The 18,774-nt window shown below is 45.6% G+C and overlaps 1 protein-coding gene across 2 annotated transcripts in view; it reads left to right on the top strand.

Moving 5' to 3' along the window:
- Ptk2b (protein tyrosine kinase 2 beta) overlaps nucleotides 1-18,774 on the top strand; it is a 136,137-nt gene that overhangs the window by 88,740 nt on the left and 28,623 nt on the right. For both annotated transcript variants that reach the window (XM_029468875.2, XM_021181314.3), the window contains exons 3-5: nucleotides 10,427-10,605; nucleotides 11,001-11,088; nucleotides 13,227-13,306. In XM_029468875.2, coding sequence (XP_029324735.1) covers nucleotides 10,427-10,605; nucleotides 11,001-11,088; nucleotides 13,227-13,306 — 347 coding nt within the window. The remainder of the gene's footprint in view (nucleotides 1-10,426; nucleotides 10,606-11,000; nucleotides 11,089-13,226; nucleotides 13,307-18,774) is intronic.

The following is an 18,774-nucleotide window of genomic DNA, read 5'->3' as shown; positions in this document are numbered from 1 at the left end:
GGCTGAAATTTGGTTGCTAGCACCCATATCAATGGGTCACAACTGCATTTACTCCAGTATCAGGGTTAAAAACCTAAAAACCTCTTCTGGCCTCCATGGGCACTGTACTCATACACACAGCTCTTCCTCCCACACACACACATAATTAAAAATAAAAGTATAAACATCAATTTTTAAAAGATGTCAAAGAGAAGACCCCTGGCCACCCCCCTCTCCTATGTGAGGATCGAATATAGGCTCCATCTTGAAACCCTTGCCAGATGCCAGGTCTTTGATCCTGGAATTCCCAGAACTGTAAACAACATAGTTTCACTGTCTATAACTGATCAGTAAGGAACTTTGTGGCGGCAGAAGGGACAGATTAGCACCAGGGCCAGGGCAGGAGCTCCCTAAGGCTGCCAGAGGCCACATTCTTTGTCACCTAAGCATTCCTCACTTCCCTCCTTCAGAGGCACAAGGGCAACGCCTCAAGGTTGGAGGAGCTACAGAAAGAAAGGGGAGGACTCCCTGTCCAGGAAAGCTACTCCTGAAAGAAGGTTTAGCCCATATCAGGCTAGCCCCCCACATAAGACCAGCCCATGAAACAGGCAGGAAGGGCTCAGCCAGGAAACCACAAACCATCACCACAGAGTGACATAAAAAGAGGCACATTAATACACACTTCTTCTTTTCCGCACCCCTTCTCACTTCCTGTGTGTGCCTCCAGCTCCTCACACATACAGACGCTCACCACATTGAGAACAAAGAAGATGTGAAGCCTGATGGGTCTCTCTTCGTTTATCTGTGTGCATAGACTTGTGACGTCTGCGAAGGAGGAGGCAGGTGTCGGTGCTGCTGTTCTATTTTTGATCCGATAGTTTCGTGGCTGAATATCCTCTTGAGAGCTTTTATCACTTCGGAATGAATGCTTTCAGAGTGATAAGTTGTGCAAACTTTAGTATTTTTCTCTGCTACCACTAGTTGAAAAATATCAGCTCTCTGAATCGAGGATTCAGAACTTACGTAGCTATCGTCTTTACTTCCTAACCCCGCCTTAACAGATTACTAGGAAACAATGGTTAAAACAACAGGAATGTTTCTCTCACTGCTCTAAAGACTAGAAGTCCCAAGTGCAGGTGTCGGAAACACATCTGGTGACTCCAACTGCTCCTGGGCTTTGGTAGCATCACTTCACTCTGCCTCTCTATTCCTACTGCCCTCTTTACCATAGCTCTCATAAGGACACCCCTGATTATCAGCCACACAGAAAGTCCAGAAAGACTGTAAACTGAGTTGTTCAACTTAATTATATCTATATAGAGCCTCTTTTGAAATGTGATCTAAGGGTGACAACATGGGAATATCTTCTTGGAACAATCAATCCCCTGTTAGCTACCTGGTTGAGATTACTAGTGTTACCTTCAGGTATGTGCAGTGAGTTTAATGTAGGGGTGTTTCACATACATGTTACCTTGACACCCAGCTGGGGTCAGGGAACTGAGCCCAGATGATACAAGTCTGTCATTTTCCCCCTTTGCCAAGGGTCTCAGTCACCAAAAAACCTGTGTGCTGCCCTGCCCTGCATCTGGTTTCCTGTGAGGCTGTCAGAGATATGGTGCCTTGTCACTTAAAATATATATATATTTTTAGTTATGTGTATGTTTTTTTCATCTGTGTTAGGTATGCTAGGTTTGTGTATAGGTGCCTGCAGATGCCAGAAAAAAAAGCATTGAATCCCCTGGAGCTGGAGTTACAGTGGATCGAGTCACCTGACATGAATGCTGGGAACCTAACTCTGGTCCTGTGGAAGACAGGACACACACTGCTATTAAGACTTCCTCCAGTGTAACTTTGTCATTCCTAGATAACCACATCCTATTCCCTAGCTTGTGATGTTAACTTCAATGGTACCCAAGTCTTGAGTGTGATATACAGTCTTCTGTAACACTCTCCTGCTCACCTGCCTGCTCTCCATCTCTACCGGCTATCCAGATCTTAGGCAAGAACTTGTCACCATCTCTTGAAGCCCTCTTTCTAGGGACTAGTTAGAATTCTACTATGCTGTTGACACCAAGACTGGGACATGAAGATTGAACTTCAGTGGCCCTGGGTGTTAAATGGCCACATGCAACAAAGAAACTTTTGGCCCCGTTATAGTTAGTGTCACTATTGATATGACAAAACACCGCCACCAAAAGCAAGTTGAGAAGAAAAGGGTTTATTTGGCTTATGCTTCCACATTGTAGTCCATCATGAAGGATGTCTGGGCAGGAATTCAAACAGGGCAGGAACCTGGAGGGAAGAGGAACCACAGAGGCCATGGAGGTTTGGTCATCATGGCCTGCCTACTCTACTTTTTTTTTATAAGCTCTAGAAACACTAACCCAGGAATGGCACCACCCATAATAGGCTGGGCCCTCCCACATCAATCACTAATTTAGCCATGCCCTACAGGCTTGCTTACAGCCCAGTCTTATAGAAGCATTATCTCATTTGAGGCTCCTTCCTCTCCAGTGACTCTAGCTTGTGTCAAGTTGACATAAAACTAGCCAGCACATGCCCCGGATGTCAACAGCACCCTGATCAGACTCACTAATGCAGATTATTAAGCACTATAGCAAATGTGAATACTCTAGATCCATCCCCCACAGCCAATGACACTCTTCAGTTGTTCATTCTGAAGCAAGGCATGTGACCCATCCCCCAAGCCAACTTCACCATGTATTATAAAGTCATTACTTTAAAAGGTATCAGAGTAGCGGGGAACTTTTCTTTTCTTTTTTTTTTTTTTTTTTGTAAAAAGTGCATTAACCTGCCTGGTACTTTCCTATCCGCTTTTTCTTATTCTTTCTTCCTCCTGAAGCTCATCTTAGCATTAAGAGCTCTTCCATGTGGCATATTAACAATCAGAAATTTGAATAGAACAGGTCTATATTTAACAGAGTATTTTTATTTTTGAAGACAACCCCTATGCTCCAAGTCAGTTAAAGATAAGACACATGTTACTGTCTCAAAATCTTTTTATTCTCCCTTTTCCAAGTTCTATCTCCATGTAGAACAAAAAAGGTAATGAAGACACCGCTGTGTTGGGCTTAATGCTTATGCCATAAAACTCTTACAGTTCTTTGCTCTGGGCAGAACGAAGTCATTTTCCTCTGGACTATTTCTTCCAGAGAGCAGGTATGGCCAGATCAGCTCTAGGTGTGACCTGATCATCCTGGGATAATTTTTATTATTTATAATCTTCTTTCTGTTCCTGGTAGCATCCACATCCACCCAAGCTATCTCATCATTACCTATGGTGCCATCATAACTACTATTTATTGAATAGCTAATGTGTACCAAGCATTGTCTGAGCTCTTAATGTACTTGGAATGTACATAAGGCAGGCCAGTGACAGTTATATGCCATACGTCAAAACACCTTAGTCTGTCATTTAAAAATAACTGGAAATAAACTTAAGCACTGGTGTCTCTTGGAGAGTTATCACGGGAAGATTATTTTTGAGGCAGGACACAGTTTTTGGAATCCTCAACCAACCACTGATTAGAACTCAAAGAGGGTATGTGTCCACCTGATCCAAGATCAGACACAGAAAGTTGTTTTAGACCTATTTTGCCAATGTCTTTATAAGATTCCTAGGAGTCTTAACAAAATACCCCTTGTAGTGTGGCTGAAGACTACAGAAATGCATCGCCTCATGGCTCTGAAATCTAGAAAGCCAAGATGAAGGTGTGGGTAGGGCTATGCCCTTGAACCCTGTGGAGGAACCCTTGCTTGTCTCTTCTCCAGACAAGCATGAGGACTAGAGCTCAGACTCCCAGCACCTACATCAAAGCTGGTGGGCACAGAGCACACCTGCGAGCCCCCACTCTGGGGACTGAGACATGGTGTCCTCAGAGCAAGCTGGCCAGATAGACCAGCAAAATCAGTGAGTGCTGGGCTCAAGTGAGAGACCCTGCCTCAACATATGAAGAGGGGGAATGTCTTCTGGAAGTCACCTGGCATAAACTTCTGATCTCCACATGTACCTACACACATGTGGATATGCGGAATGCATGCATGCACACCACACAGATACAAATGAACGTTAGAAAGTAAATATACTCTAAGTCGTGACAGCTATGACATCAATAGATGATGTCACCTCATGAGATTACTTTCTTAAATGTGGTCTACCACCAGCTGAAAAGTCCTCACCTAGTGTATGTGGGTGTGGGGACAAGCTAGGTAGAGATAATCCTTCTTTGTTTCTGACCTACAAGTGAAAAGGTCCAAGATCAGGGGGTGGGGGGGGGAGCCTTCTAGAATCTTCATACTATTTAACGATTTGAATAAATCAACATGAATCTAGAGGAAAGGAAAATTTGAGGAATACAGACATTTTCAAGAAAGTACCAGAAGTCTTTTTGAGTCTAGACTGTAACTCAAGGCAGTTAGAAGACCTGCCCTTCAGCACTGGAAGCCTTGCTAGGGGAAGAAGGTGAGGTCTTCCTGGAGCAAAAAGAACCCTGGGCTTATCTAAAGAGCCAGCACTTGGTAAAAACTCAGGTTACATATGGCAATCGAGTGAGCAGGGGAACCTCATGTACTGTCATTTTTAAGGAGTGCTTTATTAATAGAGAAAGAACGACTGACTGTGGCAGCTGGTGAGCTGGGGTTGAGCACCAACACTGCTGCCCCTGCTGTGTGCATGGGTGAGCGACCAAGGGAGGCAGGGCTGGAGGCAGAAGAGCAGGTGAGCCCCCTAAATGGAAGCCATACTCTTGATGCACAGACTTTGCAGGGCTGGAAGTGGGGGTGCGCACTGGAGCTGTGGCCCCATCACTCTTCACAGTGTGCACGTGGCAGATGGGGGCTGATGCTTTGAATACAGAACCACCTGTAGCTTGATAGGGCAAGGGTAGACAATCACAGGGGACACTGTGGCCCAGGAAGCTTGTCATCCTGTTAGAAGACCTTTCTTGTCAGAACTAGATTCACAGCCTAATTTTTTTTAAAATATATATCTTATATTTTGAGGTAACTATATCATTTTCCCCTTCCTTTTCCTCCTCCCATGAACCCCACTTTGCTCTCTTTCAAATTCATGGCCTCTTTAATTGTTGTTGTTTTGTGTGTGTGTGTTCTTAAATATATACATACGACCTGCTCAGTCTGTATAATGTTATTCGTGCGTATGGTTTCAGGGCTGACCATTTTGTATTGGATAACCAATGGTGTGCTCTTCCCTGGGGAAGACTGTTTCGCTGTTCTCAGCACTCCTTAGTTGCCTGAAGTTTGTCTTGTCTTGTCTTGTCTTGTCTTGTCTTGTCTTGTCTTGTCTTGGGTTGTGGCCTCTTGAGATTCTCCCCCCTTTAATTTTATCATATCCATTGGTGTCAGCTTTGTTCATTCCTGTTTGTGCAACCATGTTGATGAGACTTCATGAGTGTAACTTCTGACATTCCCAGGAGGCAAAACGTCACAATAAACTCCCCATTCCTCTTGTTCTTACTTTGCCCCTTCTTCCATAGAGATGCCTGCGCCTTAGGTGCAGGATTTGTGTTGTGAGCGTATCCATTGGGACTGGGCTCCACCTTCTTCATTTTGATTAGCTGAAGTTTTCTGTCATGGTTTCCGTTTGTTGCAGAGAGGAGTTTCCTTGAGGAGGGGTGAGGACTCTGCTTTGTGTGGGTAGAGGGTTACATCCTTAGAATGCAGTTGGGGGTTGTGCTGGTTCAGTAATGAGTGGATTATAGATTCTCCTCTAAACTCCATGGCTTTACTAACTCCAGATAGCTGACTAGCTTTCTAGGATCGGGCATGATTTCCCTCCTACTGGGCTGACCATTAGGTCCAGTTAGAAAGCTATTGTTTACCACCAGGGTTTGTGTGCACCCTGAGGGAGGCCTGCTTTGAAAGCTTGCATGATGCCTTCTGGCACCTTAACAGCTAATCTTCAGGGAGACGGCTTTCAGTTCAGATCCTGCTCTGTGCTCTTGTCCCTATTTCTGAAGTGCATGGTCACACATTAGTTTGCATGATATGGTGTTGATACTCTTTCTGTGTGGTTATGAGGCTCACATTCATTTCTCCCAGCCATGTCTGAAGGATGGACATAGCCTGCCGCCAAGTTCTGACACAATGTATTTCCCTCAATTGTACCGTTAACAGACTTCACAGGTTAAGGGCCCAGGTCATCAGATACCCTTTCCCTCAGATCCTGAGTCACCCACACTTTTACTATGAATTAGGAGGTTCCCACTTCCTCCTCAGGCTCAATGAATTACTAGAAAAAGTCAAAGAACTGGGAAAGTACAATACTTAATGCTGTAGTTTTATCCTAGTGGATATAAAGTGGTACCTAAGAAGCACACAGGACTTCTGGGAGACTCCTGGACAGGAAACTTCCGTATCAAGATCCATCACCTGCTAGGCAAAGCAATGCACATCACCAAGACTCAGGTGAACATCCTGACTCAGATATATTAGAGCTTTCAAAAGGAAATAAGGCAGCGTTGATGAACTCTTTGGCTACATGGTCCAACTTGATTTCTACCACCCCGCAGCCCCAAGCTTGGGCTAACTCTCAGACTCTAAGTTGCAGCTCTCCAAGAACATAGCTAGCTGGTCTTTACAAACTGAAAAACCAATAAGTGATTGACCGGTGCCCCCCCTCCCCCCATGCTTCTGAAATTGTGGGTTCCCCCCCATATGTTAAAACCCAACAAGAATAACAAAGCTAGTTCTACCTCCTGGAAAATCCCAAGATTTGGAACCAAGGACAAAGACCAGCCAAGTCCTCTATAATCCAACCTCAGTAAATGATTCCGGTCACGTGGGTGGAAGGCAACAGTGCCATTCAGTGAGGCTGTCTGTCTCCAGCACCATCCACATTCATCCTCAGGAAAGAAATGTATGGCTTGAGCTATGCCTGCCTTACCTCGTGGAAGCGCTTCAGGATGATGGAGTGAAGTAGTCAGGGATGCTCATCATACTCCAGCCATTGGTTTCTGGTCCAAATCGATGTTACACACTCACCTAATGCTGTCTGTCTTCCTCTCAGCCCTGGAATCATCTATTTCTACAAGGGCCTTGGACCCTTTTCCGGAAGTATGGCACTTGGAAACTAAAACTCAGGCTTGGCTTGGAAGCCACTCTGAAATGGCATTGCTCATTAAGCCCGTTAGTAGAATCAACTCAAAACTCAAGCCCTCTCCCTTTCAGTGTCAGTCACACGAACCACAACTTCAAAACAATCCCTTGTTGCATGGTCTGCTCTAGCTCTCTCCTCTCCGTGGATTGAATACTTTGCCTAACTGTTAGAAGGGGTCCATTCTTTTCAATACAGGTCTCCCTTTGCTAAGCTCCCCTGTAGGGAACTAATTTCACCCTCATTCAGTTCTCTCAGTCTCTGGGCTGGCTGCTAATGCCAGCTCCTCGGCCTTACTGTTCTGACCCTTGGCCCATCAGCACTCACAAGAAAAGGAAAGAGATAAGGGTGTGTGAGGGGAGGGGAGGGGCAGGTATAAAAAAGATACAAGAACAAAACAAAATTGTGTTTTTTATAATACAGTTTAAATGGGATCCTGTAAGAGACTGCTATGTTAAGGTATGTTCATTAAAAGAAAAAGGGTATTAACCTGGAGCCAAGCAACATCCCAAAGAGTTAACTAACGTAATTTTCACAAAATTACTTCGCTCAGACGCTATTGAGTCCTCATTTATTAGGAAAAGCCTAGATCTGAAGCTTTTAGGAAAAGCTTTTGGAAAGCTGGACCTGGATCTGAAGGCATGTATGCACAAATTATCAAAGAAGTAATTTAAAAATGAAGAAAAGAAATGGAGAGAACCAACTGTTCAAGTCTGTCTTCAATAACCACTCTTAGTCCCCAGGCCACCTCTCCAGCCCTGGGATGGTTTTTACAAAGTCCATGACCCTTGACCCTTAACCCAGTAATTCTACTCCTTTGGATTAATTGCAAGCAAACACCAGTGTATTATTTATACAAGAAATAATTTACATTAATTTTCAAATGTTCACGACAGTAAAAAAAAAAAAAACCCACAAATGCCTTAGGTTTCTAGAACAGAGGGCTAAATAAACATATTATGGTTTGTTGATGCAGAAGACTATTACTCATCTCCAAAAAGGAGCAACAAAGCTGGGGTGTAGGTCAGTGGCAGAGCACTTGTCTACTATATACAAGGCCCTAGGTTCGATTCCCAGTGTAACAAAGCAAGCAAGCAAGCAAGCAACTTTGCCAGGGTGCTATGATATATACTTGTAATCCTAGCCCTTGGGAGGCTGAGGCAGGAGGACTGTAAGGTCAAGAACATCCTGAGCTATATAATACCCAGTATTTCGTGCATATGAAATTGTAGAATAGGAAAATTTATTAAAACAATGAGAGGGAAAGAGGAGTTAGTCACAAGGGTTGACCCGGACAAAGAATCATCTAAAGATGTGAAAAACATCTATTTTAATCAGTAAGTAGGTCTCAAGAGGGTGTTTATGTGTCAGGACTGAATTGCTAAAATTCATACATTTTTAACATGTTACACACACAACATGTGTGTGTGTGTATGTGTATGTGTGTGTGTGTGTGTGTGTCTGTGTGTCTGTGTGTCTGTGTGTGTGTGTGTGTGTATACATACATAGATCACCTTAAAGGAAAACTGAAGAACGGCAGCATCTATTCGCTGAAGCAGGCTGGGAATACAAAGAGGGCTCTTGTGCTCCTGAACTTATTTTGCATAACTTAACTGAGATTTTCAGTTCTACCTCAGTCAGAGTTCCTAACTACTACAAAATGAAGTGCTCAGCTAATAGGTTTCAGTTTGGTAAGAGGTAGGCTCTACACTTCAGCACCAGAGGTGGGAACTGCAAGTAGGACTCGGTGGAGGGTGGAGACATGAGAGGTTCTGGGTAAAATATCAGGGCGACCAGGTGGGTAGAGATGAGCAGGAGGTCAGGAGCAGAAGTGGGTAGAGACAGTGGCAGACCTGTCTGCTTCACAACGTAGGCCTTACATTCTCGTCCAGGCCTCTCTCTCTGGAGCCACTGTAGATCATCACTTCCTACACCTTCAGCCTTCGTTCTGATTTCAGAGATGATATTAGATTGCTGGTCTGTACTCTGGTCCCCACATCCCCCACCTCACACCATGCATCTCACAGAGCAGTAGTGGGCTTCTCTGAGAGCCATTGTCTTTCTTTGTAGGAAAGAGAGTTGTATGGAAGTTCAAGAGAATTGAAAGGAGGCATCTGGAACAAGACATTAATTGGACACTGTTTTAAACCAGCATTACTTAAATATTAGTCTTGACATTTTCCTAGGAGAGAGAAAAAAAGCAACATGCTTGCTTCTATTTCCAATTATGGAATTAATTGCATTTTGCTTGCTAACTTAGACAACTTCTTGGGAGGCATGTTTAAAAAAAAAAAACATACAGTCTAAACAATAAAGCCTCCCTCCTCTTCCTGGCCAGCCTGCAGCCTGCAATCTCGGGTAGGCTGATGTAGGCTGGGTATCCATGCATCTCAGACTCCTAGTTCAGAAGGGTCAGTGTCAGTGAGGTTTTAAATCTGCATCCAGGGAACTCTGCTCGGCCAGGAGTGGACTCAGCTCACTCACTCGATGTGGACCCAAGGGAGAAATGTGATTACCAGCAGCTAAGTTGGGCTAGTCAGGGCTTTCTGGGAAGCCTTGCAGTTGACATTCATGTTAATCAGGCTGGCCTGTGTCTGGGCCAAGAAGTGGGGCCACTGGTCTGTGGGTGTGGGACCTGCTGAAACTGTGGGTAAAAGAAAAAGAAAACCCCAAGAGCAGAACACAGAGGCTAGTGCCTTCCTGTCAGCTCTCCTGAGATCATCTTTTAGTGGGTCTGTCCCTTAAGGTCAGCCTCATGCTTCCATCTCCTCCAGCTCTGCCATGCCCCAAGTCAGCTTGGCAAAGCAAAACATTGATGTCCAGGGGCCCAGGGCTCACCATCCCAGCTTAGTCCTGGCCTCAGCTTACTTACCAGCAATAACGCAGCGGTAACACCTGCTTGCTTCCCTGAGTCACGTGGACTCTGTGCAGTCATATGTGGAGAAGACCTGGCAGATCTTAGTCCTGTACTGCATCCTGCTGGCTAGACTGGAAACCATCCAGAAGGGGCTTTTCACAGGGCACATGCCCAGCTGGTATTAATTGTTTTTGAACTGTGCTCGCAGCCTCTGCATCTTGTCCTCGCTTCTGCTACCTCCTCCCACTTCCTCTATGTCTGTCTCATTCTGCCAAATTGTTCATTCACCGGGCAGAGCACACTGTGTCCCAAGGCCTGTGCTCACTGTCAGAGAATCAAAAATAAATAATAGCCAAGACAGACTGTCACACAGGGTTAGGGGATGTTCATGGGGAGCCTGTGAGAGCCCAGCAGGGGTGCATCCCTGACCCTTAGCCCTCCCATCTCCTCCCTAGGAGATCATCACCTCCATCCTCCTGAGTGGGCGAATAGGGCCCAACATCCAGCTGGCTGAATGCTATGGGCTAAGGCTGAAGCACATGAAGTCAGACGAGATCCACTGGCTGCACCCACAGATGACCGTGGGCGAAGTGCAGGACAAGTATGAATGTCTACACGTGGAAGCTGAGTGGAGGTAGGAATGTCATCCTCCCTTCAAGCATGCCCGAGGCTCAGAATCTTCTAGAAATCTGGAGTGGCTTTCTAGACTTAGTCCTCCCACCATGTCCAGATGAGAATAGTTTTGAGATCTAACCTGGCTTCCATAGAGAATCCTCATTTCAGGACAGTATCTAGGTTACAGTTCCAGACCAGATGCTGTTGGTGCTATGGTAAGAAGGAGTAGAGGGCGGGAAGGAAGGAGAGCCCAGGCCAAGGGCTGGTCTTTGAAGTAAGGAAACCAGTATCTGTGCCAAAAGCCTCATGGATGGCCCTTGCATGCTGAGGGTAGAGGAGCTTTGGCCCTGTGAGTCTTACTGCTCTCTTGGGAATCCAGCTTCCCAGTGTCACCCAGAGTCTGTCTTGATGCAGGTATGACCTTCAAATCCGCTACTTGCCGGAAGACTTCATGGAGAGCCTGAAAGAAGACAGGACCACGTTGCTGTACTTTTATCAACAGGTGAAAAGCACCCCACCGTCTTCAGGGGAGATGCAAAGATAAAGGCCAGCCTTCTAGAAGGCTTCCCCTCCCCACCCCCAGGCTGTTTCTTATGCTCCTATCTCCCATCTGTGTGGCCGCGTACCTGTGAAGCAGGAAAAGCAGGTTGGTGCACAGGCACCGAGGTGTGGTTTCCTGCCACTGACCATCCTGGTATTCCCAAGGACTTCATTTGCATGAGTTTGCTTTCTCCTCTTTAAGTTTAGAGCGATAAAGAGAGTTGTCACAGGGACCAAGTGACGTCCAACCATGGCAGAGTACTGGCAAGTTGGCCCGAGGAAGAACAAGTTGTAGTTCTTACCACTTCCCATGGTGTAAATACTCCTGTTGTGGCCTCTTTCGAGCCACCAGTGTGGCACCTGCTAGCTCACAGAACTTTCAAAGGTGTGCCAGCTGGCTCTCTTGAGCTGCCTGAGCCCCTCTCACACACCTGCAGGCTAAACACGTAGCTGCCACAGCTCCTCCACAGAGGAAGCTCTAAAGCAGTGCCAACCATCGGGCACCATCGCTTTCGTTCTGTCTTGGCACTTCCCTTTCTGTTGGCCAGACATCAGCCCAGATGTTTTGTGGACTCTGAGTGACATTTATAACTGCTTAACAACATTGGCTTGGATAAATTGCTAATTCCTCCCCCAAATCTTCCTTCCTACCTTCATTCTTTCCTTCCTTCCTCCCTTCCTCCTTCCCTCCTTTCCTTCCTTCCTTCCTTCCTTCCTTCCTTCCTTCCTTCCTTCCTTCCTTCCTTCCTTCCTTCTTCTCTCTTTCTCTTTTATTTTTTCTTACAATAATAAGAACTGAATTCAAGACATCACACTTGCTAGGCAAATATTTTCCCACTAAACCAAATCCTCAGCCATTTTTCTTCTTACAATGCCTCCATTTTAGTCTTTTTCAACTATTTATTTATTTATTTATTTATTTATTTATTTATTTATTTAGTGTCTTCACACACACCAGAAGAAGGCATCTGATCCCATTACAGATGCTTATGAGCCACCATGTAGTTGCTGGGGATTGGTCCCAGGACCTCTGCTCTGGAAGAGCAGTCAGAGCTCCTAACCCCTGAGCCATCTCTCCAGCCCGCCTCATTTTTATTTTATTTTATTTTTTTGAGAAAGGGTCTCTCTATGTAGCCCTGGTTTTCCTGGAGCTGGCTGTATAGACCAAGCTGGAGCTCAAAGAGATCCATCTGCCTCGCAAGAACTGGGATGAAAGGCACAGGCCACCACCTTGGCTCAGAAGTATCTCATTAAGCTGATTACACTGGCCTTAACAAATTCATGTAGCCCAAAGATACCCTGAGCCTATAATCCTCCTGCTTATCATGCGGAGTAGATGAGATTACAGGCCTAACCATTAGACTGGCTTCAGTTTTAGTCTATCAAAAAAAAAAAATGGCCATGGGAGAGAGGCACAAAATGCTTCTCCATGGTGAGATACTGTCTTCATTACTTTTCTATTGCCGTAAAGAGGCATCATGACCAAGGGAACGTACTGAAGAAAGACATTAGGTTTATGGTTCAGAGGGTAAGTTCAAGACTATTATGGTGGTGAGTGTGGCAGTAGGCCAGCAGGCATGGTGCTAGGGCTGTGGCTGAGAGCTTATATCCTTATCTGTAGGGAAGAGGCAGAGAGAGAGAGAGAGAGAGAGAGAGAGAGAGAGAGAGAGAGAGAGAGAGAGAGAGAGAGGAAGAGAGAGAGAGGAAGAGGGAGGGAGAGAGGGAAAGGGAGAGGGAGAGGGAGGGAGTAAGAGGGAGAGGGAGCAAGGGAGAGGGAGAGGGAGGGAGAGGAGAGGGAGAGAGAGACTGATAGATAGGCAGATACTGGGAGTATTCTAGACTTTTGAAACATCAAAGCTTGCTTCCAGTGACACACTTGCTCCCACTAGGCCATAGCTCCTAATCCTTCCCAAACAGTTCCTCCAAAAGGGAAGCAGGCATCTAATTTACAAGCCTATAGGGGCCATTCTCATTCAGCCCACCAATACTGCACAGGAGAGACCAAGCCCAGTAAGCATCACTGTGTTTACCTCCCAGGGCCTCTGCTCCAGGAAGCAAAAATGAGGGCATGAGTCTGACCCTTGACCTTTCTCCCATCAGCTCCGGAATGACTACATGCAACGCTATGCCAGCAAAGTCAGTGAAGGCATGGCTCTGCAGCTGGGCTGTCTGGAGCTCAGGTAGGTCACTGCGCACCCTCTTCTGGGAAAGCTGGGTGCTGGCTTTGGACTTGTTGGCTTGTCCCTCTTCTAGGAAGTGAAGTAGGCATGTGAGAGACAGAAAGAGGAGGAGAGGAGGCTAATAACCTGGAGGGCTCACTGTCTAGTCTTTATGATAGACAAGGGAGAAGAGCCACTCCCACTCTACCTGATCTCTTCCCACCTATGGCTTGTCCCAACCCCCCACCCATCCACCCATTGCCTGTTTCCACCCCCCCACCCCCATTGCCTGTTCCTGCCCTCATTTCTAAGCTGCCTGTCTCTCTGAGCCGCCCATCACTGCTGCTGTTACTCAGTGATTCAGAGATGTTTCTAGAACTCTAGCCTGGGTCTAGGAAACCACTCAAAGGTAGGGATCTCAGTCTGGGCTGCCTATGGCTGCATCCCAAGCTCCATGAGGTAGGTACTCATTCTGTACCTAGGTTAGCACACCATCAAATCAGTTTGCAGTATTTGGAGATGGCATGTATACCGTTAGTTATAATTAGAGACAGAATGGGTGTGTCTCAAACAGTCTTCTACTAGGAGAAGATGACCAGAAGTAAAGTTGAACTGTTCCTGGAAGGAAGTGAAAGATTTCAGCTAGCAGACAGTGGGTGGAGTTAGGGTGGGGAACTGGGCATTCCAGACCCAGGAAATGTGGGGGCAAAAGCCATGGCTGGGAATGAGATAGTGGAAGCAATGACCATTTTGATGGCAGGCTGATGACATCATTAGAATGACATCGTTAGAGTGAGACAGGACAGTCTAAGAAGCCAGGCCTTACCCTTGGCTGTTGTATCCCATTGCCATTTGGAACAGAAGAGGACCCTGTGGCTAAACCTATGTGCTTAGCCTGGTCTTGACCAAGGCCACAACACCTTCAGTTTGATCAGCCACCCTCTGGTCAAACCTCCCTCCCCTGTTGTGCGCCCCCATCAGTGTAAAAGCAGCTTCAACATCTGAGCACACATTGTGGTTACCTGGGAGGTAGACACACTAGCGTCCCAACCCCACCCTTGGTCCTGTGGTCTACAAGACCTTAGAAGATGAACTTTTAGCTAGCCTCTGTGGTGGTTTAGAGGCAGTTAGCCTGGTCAGAATTGCTGAAAGACTTTCAAGGAGCGTTGCCAAGTGTTACTTCTATTTGGCCCAAAGTGTCATTCTGGGGGATTTTTGACTCTACCCATGACATCCATCCACAATGACTGAAAACGGAACTCTGCTGACTCTTCCATGGAACTGGGGGGGCGGGGCTTAGAGAGGGGTTGATGGGGTCCATGGTGGGGATTGTGCAGCCGGAAGGTGAAGGTTCCATTTTGATTTGAGTATCTAAGATTGTTGGCTTGTTAAGGACATCTCATTTCCTTACAGTTAGTGGCAGCTGGTCCCACAAAAGCAAGGACCTAATAGTACCCAGTATAAGGTCTGCCATCTTGGATGCTCAGAGATAGAGTACCAGAGAACCTATGAAGTTTGTTATATGTGTCCTTGTCTGTCTTCTGTGTCTGCTGTAGTCATGAAGCTTGTACCAGACGTTACAGGCTTCCTCTCAGAAATGAGACAATGCTAAAAAGCGGATCTATTGAGCTTGATATTTGTGGGGCTCATGCTAGACTGTGGTGTTATTTTGAGACTCCAGTATGCCACCTGTCCAGATCTGCTGGCAAATGACTTCATATTCTTACACCCTTCAACCATCCTCAAACTGATATTGGTTACAGTCCAAGTACCAAGCTTGGCACGCAAGGGTTAGACAACCAGAGAGGTATCTGAACTGGCTTCTATAGTCTCATCGAGTTAGACAACCAGAGAGGTGTCTGAACTGACCTCTACAGTCTCATCGAGAGGGCATAGTGTGCTAGGTCTGTTCCTTAATCACCTCAGGGTTGTCCCCAAACTCACACTGTTTCATGATCCAACATCCTGCCATTCTGATGATATCCTGAGCCTGAGAAAGAATCAGGCTCTAACTCTGAGGGCCAGGGCTATGGTATTCCAGTGGGTATGTGGAAAACACCTATGTAAACCTACTAGGCTTCCAGGCCCAGTGAGTTTCAAGTGGATAACGTAGAATACACAACTTACATGGTGATGGGGTGAGTGGACGTTTAAAATGAGGTTATTACTAATTCTTACCAATAGTCGGACACATTTCTGAAAATCAGGCCATAAGGCAGAATCTTCTAGACCTATGGTTCTTTACTTAAACTCATGGGCAATTGGCCTCCTTCTACCAACATCAAGGATTGCATAACCTGCCTACAGATAAATGACATTACCAGAAAAAAATAACATATCCTTTCCTGGTTTAAAGAAGCACAATGTGCACATAAGACAGGAGACTGGTGACGTCAGACCTCAGGGGACTGGTGACATCAGACCTCAGGGGACTGGTTCCTATTGAGAAGAATTGGGCTGACTGGGAAGAACAGAGGGTCTAAAGCGGGGTACCTGGACAGGAATGCTGAGTCTTCATTTGCAGTGCTGTTCTTGACAAGTTACATAGTCTCTCTGTGCCATAATTTTTTCATCATGAAAATAAGGACGATGTTAGCAGTAACCATCTTGGAGGGCTGTTGGGAAGAGTGGGTTAGGTAATATATTTAGAGTCCACGAACAATAGCAAAGTGTCCTAGAATTAGTTGCTTATTCATTGAATCTATAAGGGGTCTCCAGATCTGGACAATCCTGAAGAGAGGGAGAGGGGACCAGGAGGAGGAGGTCACAGGCCCTGACAGGCAGCGAAAGGGTGACCAGAATGGAAGAAAGATGTTCAAGGGAGAGAGCAGGCAGTCTCCCTCTGTCCCTGTGCCAAGTGGGAGGGTGAGGGCCTTTTTGTATCACTCTTAATTATATCTGTGGTACAGGATTTTGTGTGCTCGAGGCAAGTCCTCTAGCACTGAGGCAGACACCCTCGGGCTCAGTTTACTCGTGGTTTTTTTTTTTTTTTTTTTTTTTTGGTTTTTTTTTTTTTAGAGAAGTTTTAGGTTCACAGCAAAAGTTAGAAGAATGCACAGAGGTTTCCCATGGATCCTGGGCCCAGCAAACACACACGCACATGCACACACACACACACACACACACACACACACGCACACACAGAGTTTCCCCTATTGTGATATCCCTCAAGAGTGGTGAAGTTCCTATGGTGAATGAATCTCCACAGATGCACCAGGATCACTCAGAGTCCACAGTTCGCATCAAGGTTCACCTTAGTGCCACACATCCCACGAGTGTGGCCAAACATCATGCAGAAGTTTCACTACTGTGAACATCTATTGTTTGTCTCGCCCTCCCCGGCCACCACTGACCTTTTTATTATTATGGTTTTGCCTTTCCCAGGGAATCACATAGTTGGGTTGATAGCTAATTGATACTTATTTATTATTTAGCAAAGGGTTCTTTATAGATGCCAAACACATCACTTTGTGTAAGCATTCTACTGTTGGGCCCAGGGTGGAAGCCAAGAAAATATACTTCAGATGTGGAAGCTTAAAAATGAAAGCTTTATTATCTGAGTGCCCAGGAAGGCGGCCAGTTCAGGATCTGAACCGTATCCCTGAAGGGAGATTGCACAACATTTTTAAAGGATGGGAACACAAAGCAAGGGGGAGCTGGGAGCGATGCAGCATTAGTTTGTGTTTTGCAATTGTATTTTGACATTATGGGTTAAGCAAGGGAGCACCCATTGGAGACTGGGCCATATCCAGGGTACTTGGCTTCAAGGTCCTTAATTCATTCTCCTAGACATTGGTTCCGGAGCTCAGAGAGATGTGTGGAGAAAGGAGTAGGTCAGCCTCGTGCAGTTAATTAGGGCATAACAGGTAACTGATTATATGTTTTTACAACATAGGCACCTTGATTTAGATAAGAGCAATTTCTATATTCTTTACTAGTTAACAGAGCATTAAGAAAACATTTGGAGAAGTGGGATAGGTGTTCATTCTTAGGCCTGGGAACATGAACTTGTTTGACCCTGTCAGCAGATGAAGAAGTTGTCCTTGAGAAGCAGGTCAACTATAGGGAAGTCCCCAAGTCCCCTAGGGCCTGGGACCTTGAATTCAGTTTTTAAAAATGAAATGGTAGTTCTTAGGGTAAGTTTCTTTTCCTTGTTCCCCACTGCACAGTAAACTATGAAGTGCATGGGCCATAAGTAACTTATCTTCTTTGACCAGATGAAACCAGGAATATTTCCCTTAGCCAGTGAGACAACACAACTTTCTGGGCCAAAGAATCATAGTGAATGTGTTACCCAGGGCTTGTTCAGAAGTGACTGACAAGGCTAGGATTAGAGAAAGAATACTCACCTTGCTTTGCTTCAGAAAATCAGGAAGGGATTTGGCCTTGCGGTTAACCTGTAAATGTTGGCAACAAGTTAACATTTTATTACTGCCAAGAGGATTTTGCATGTCTTTATTTTCCTTAGTTCTGGGGATTGGGTGTGGATCGGTTAGGAGTCTGCACCCGCCCATAGACTGCTGCCATCTAGTGTTTGCTTCTCAGAATTGCAGGCTCGGCCTGGGGAGCACCTACGGGTGGGTACTAGAGGCAGCCCAAACAACTGGCACCTCTTATCATTCATTCCCCTCTTCAGCCTGAGAAAAAGGTCTATTTTAAAGTTTTGTTTTTTGATTGACACATCTGCTTCTGTTGCTTTTGAAATATGAAATTGTTGTTAGCTTCCGTCATCACGCTGTGCGGCAGAGCATGGAGCTTAGGTCTCACATTTAACATTATAAAGTGGTTGGGTGTGGGAAGGTAAAGGCTTCCATATTTGGGCAACTTCTTTAAATTGTGTAAGTCGGTGCTACCTGCCTAGCTTTATCTGCAGAGGGAACTTTAAAGAATGTCTGGGGAAGCACGTATTTAAGGAAATGATTATTCAGCCCGAGAGTCTCTCCATCTTTGAAGCCTTTTCTGCCCCTCACTCACTTCATGCATCTTCCCACATGCTAGACTGTGTGGTTGGTTCTGTCTACCCTGGTAAACAAAAACATCAATGAATTGATGTCTTAGCTTTTTTTTGAATACTTTGAAATCTCAAAGCTCACCCCCAAAGGCTCACTTCATCCAACAAAGCCACGCCTCCTCTTCCCAACAGCCCAACTGGAATAGTCAAACATATGAGCCTGTGGGGGCCATTCCACCACATTCTACTCCCTGGCCCCCCACAAACTTGTGGGATCGTAATGCAAGATGCATCTAGTCTAACTGCAAAAGCCCTGTTAGTCTTTCAGTTTCAACACTGTTTAAAAGTCTAAAGTCTTCTTCTGAGACTCAAGGCAATCTCTTAAACTGTAACCATGTATAAAATTAAAAAAAAAAAAGGCAGACTGCATACTTCCAACATACAAGAGAACAGAATATACATTATAATTCAAAATGGGAGAAGAGAAGACACAGTGAGAAAAGACTGGGCCAGCGCAAGACTGAAAACTCACAGGGCA

Source organism: Mus caroli, unplaced genomic scaffold (genome assembly GCF_978045245.1).
Source record: "Mus caroli unplaced genomic scaffold, Mus_caroli_1 scaffold_12, whole genome shotgun sequence".
Taxonomy (NCBI): Eukaryota; Metazoa; Chordata; class Mammalia; order Rodentia; family Muridae; genus Mus; species Mus caroli.
Note: the sequence above shows the minus strand (reverse complement) of the source record. Positions and strands in the feature narration are given on the sequence as shown.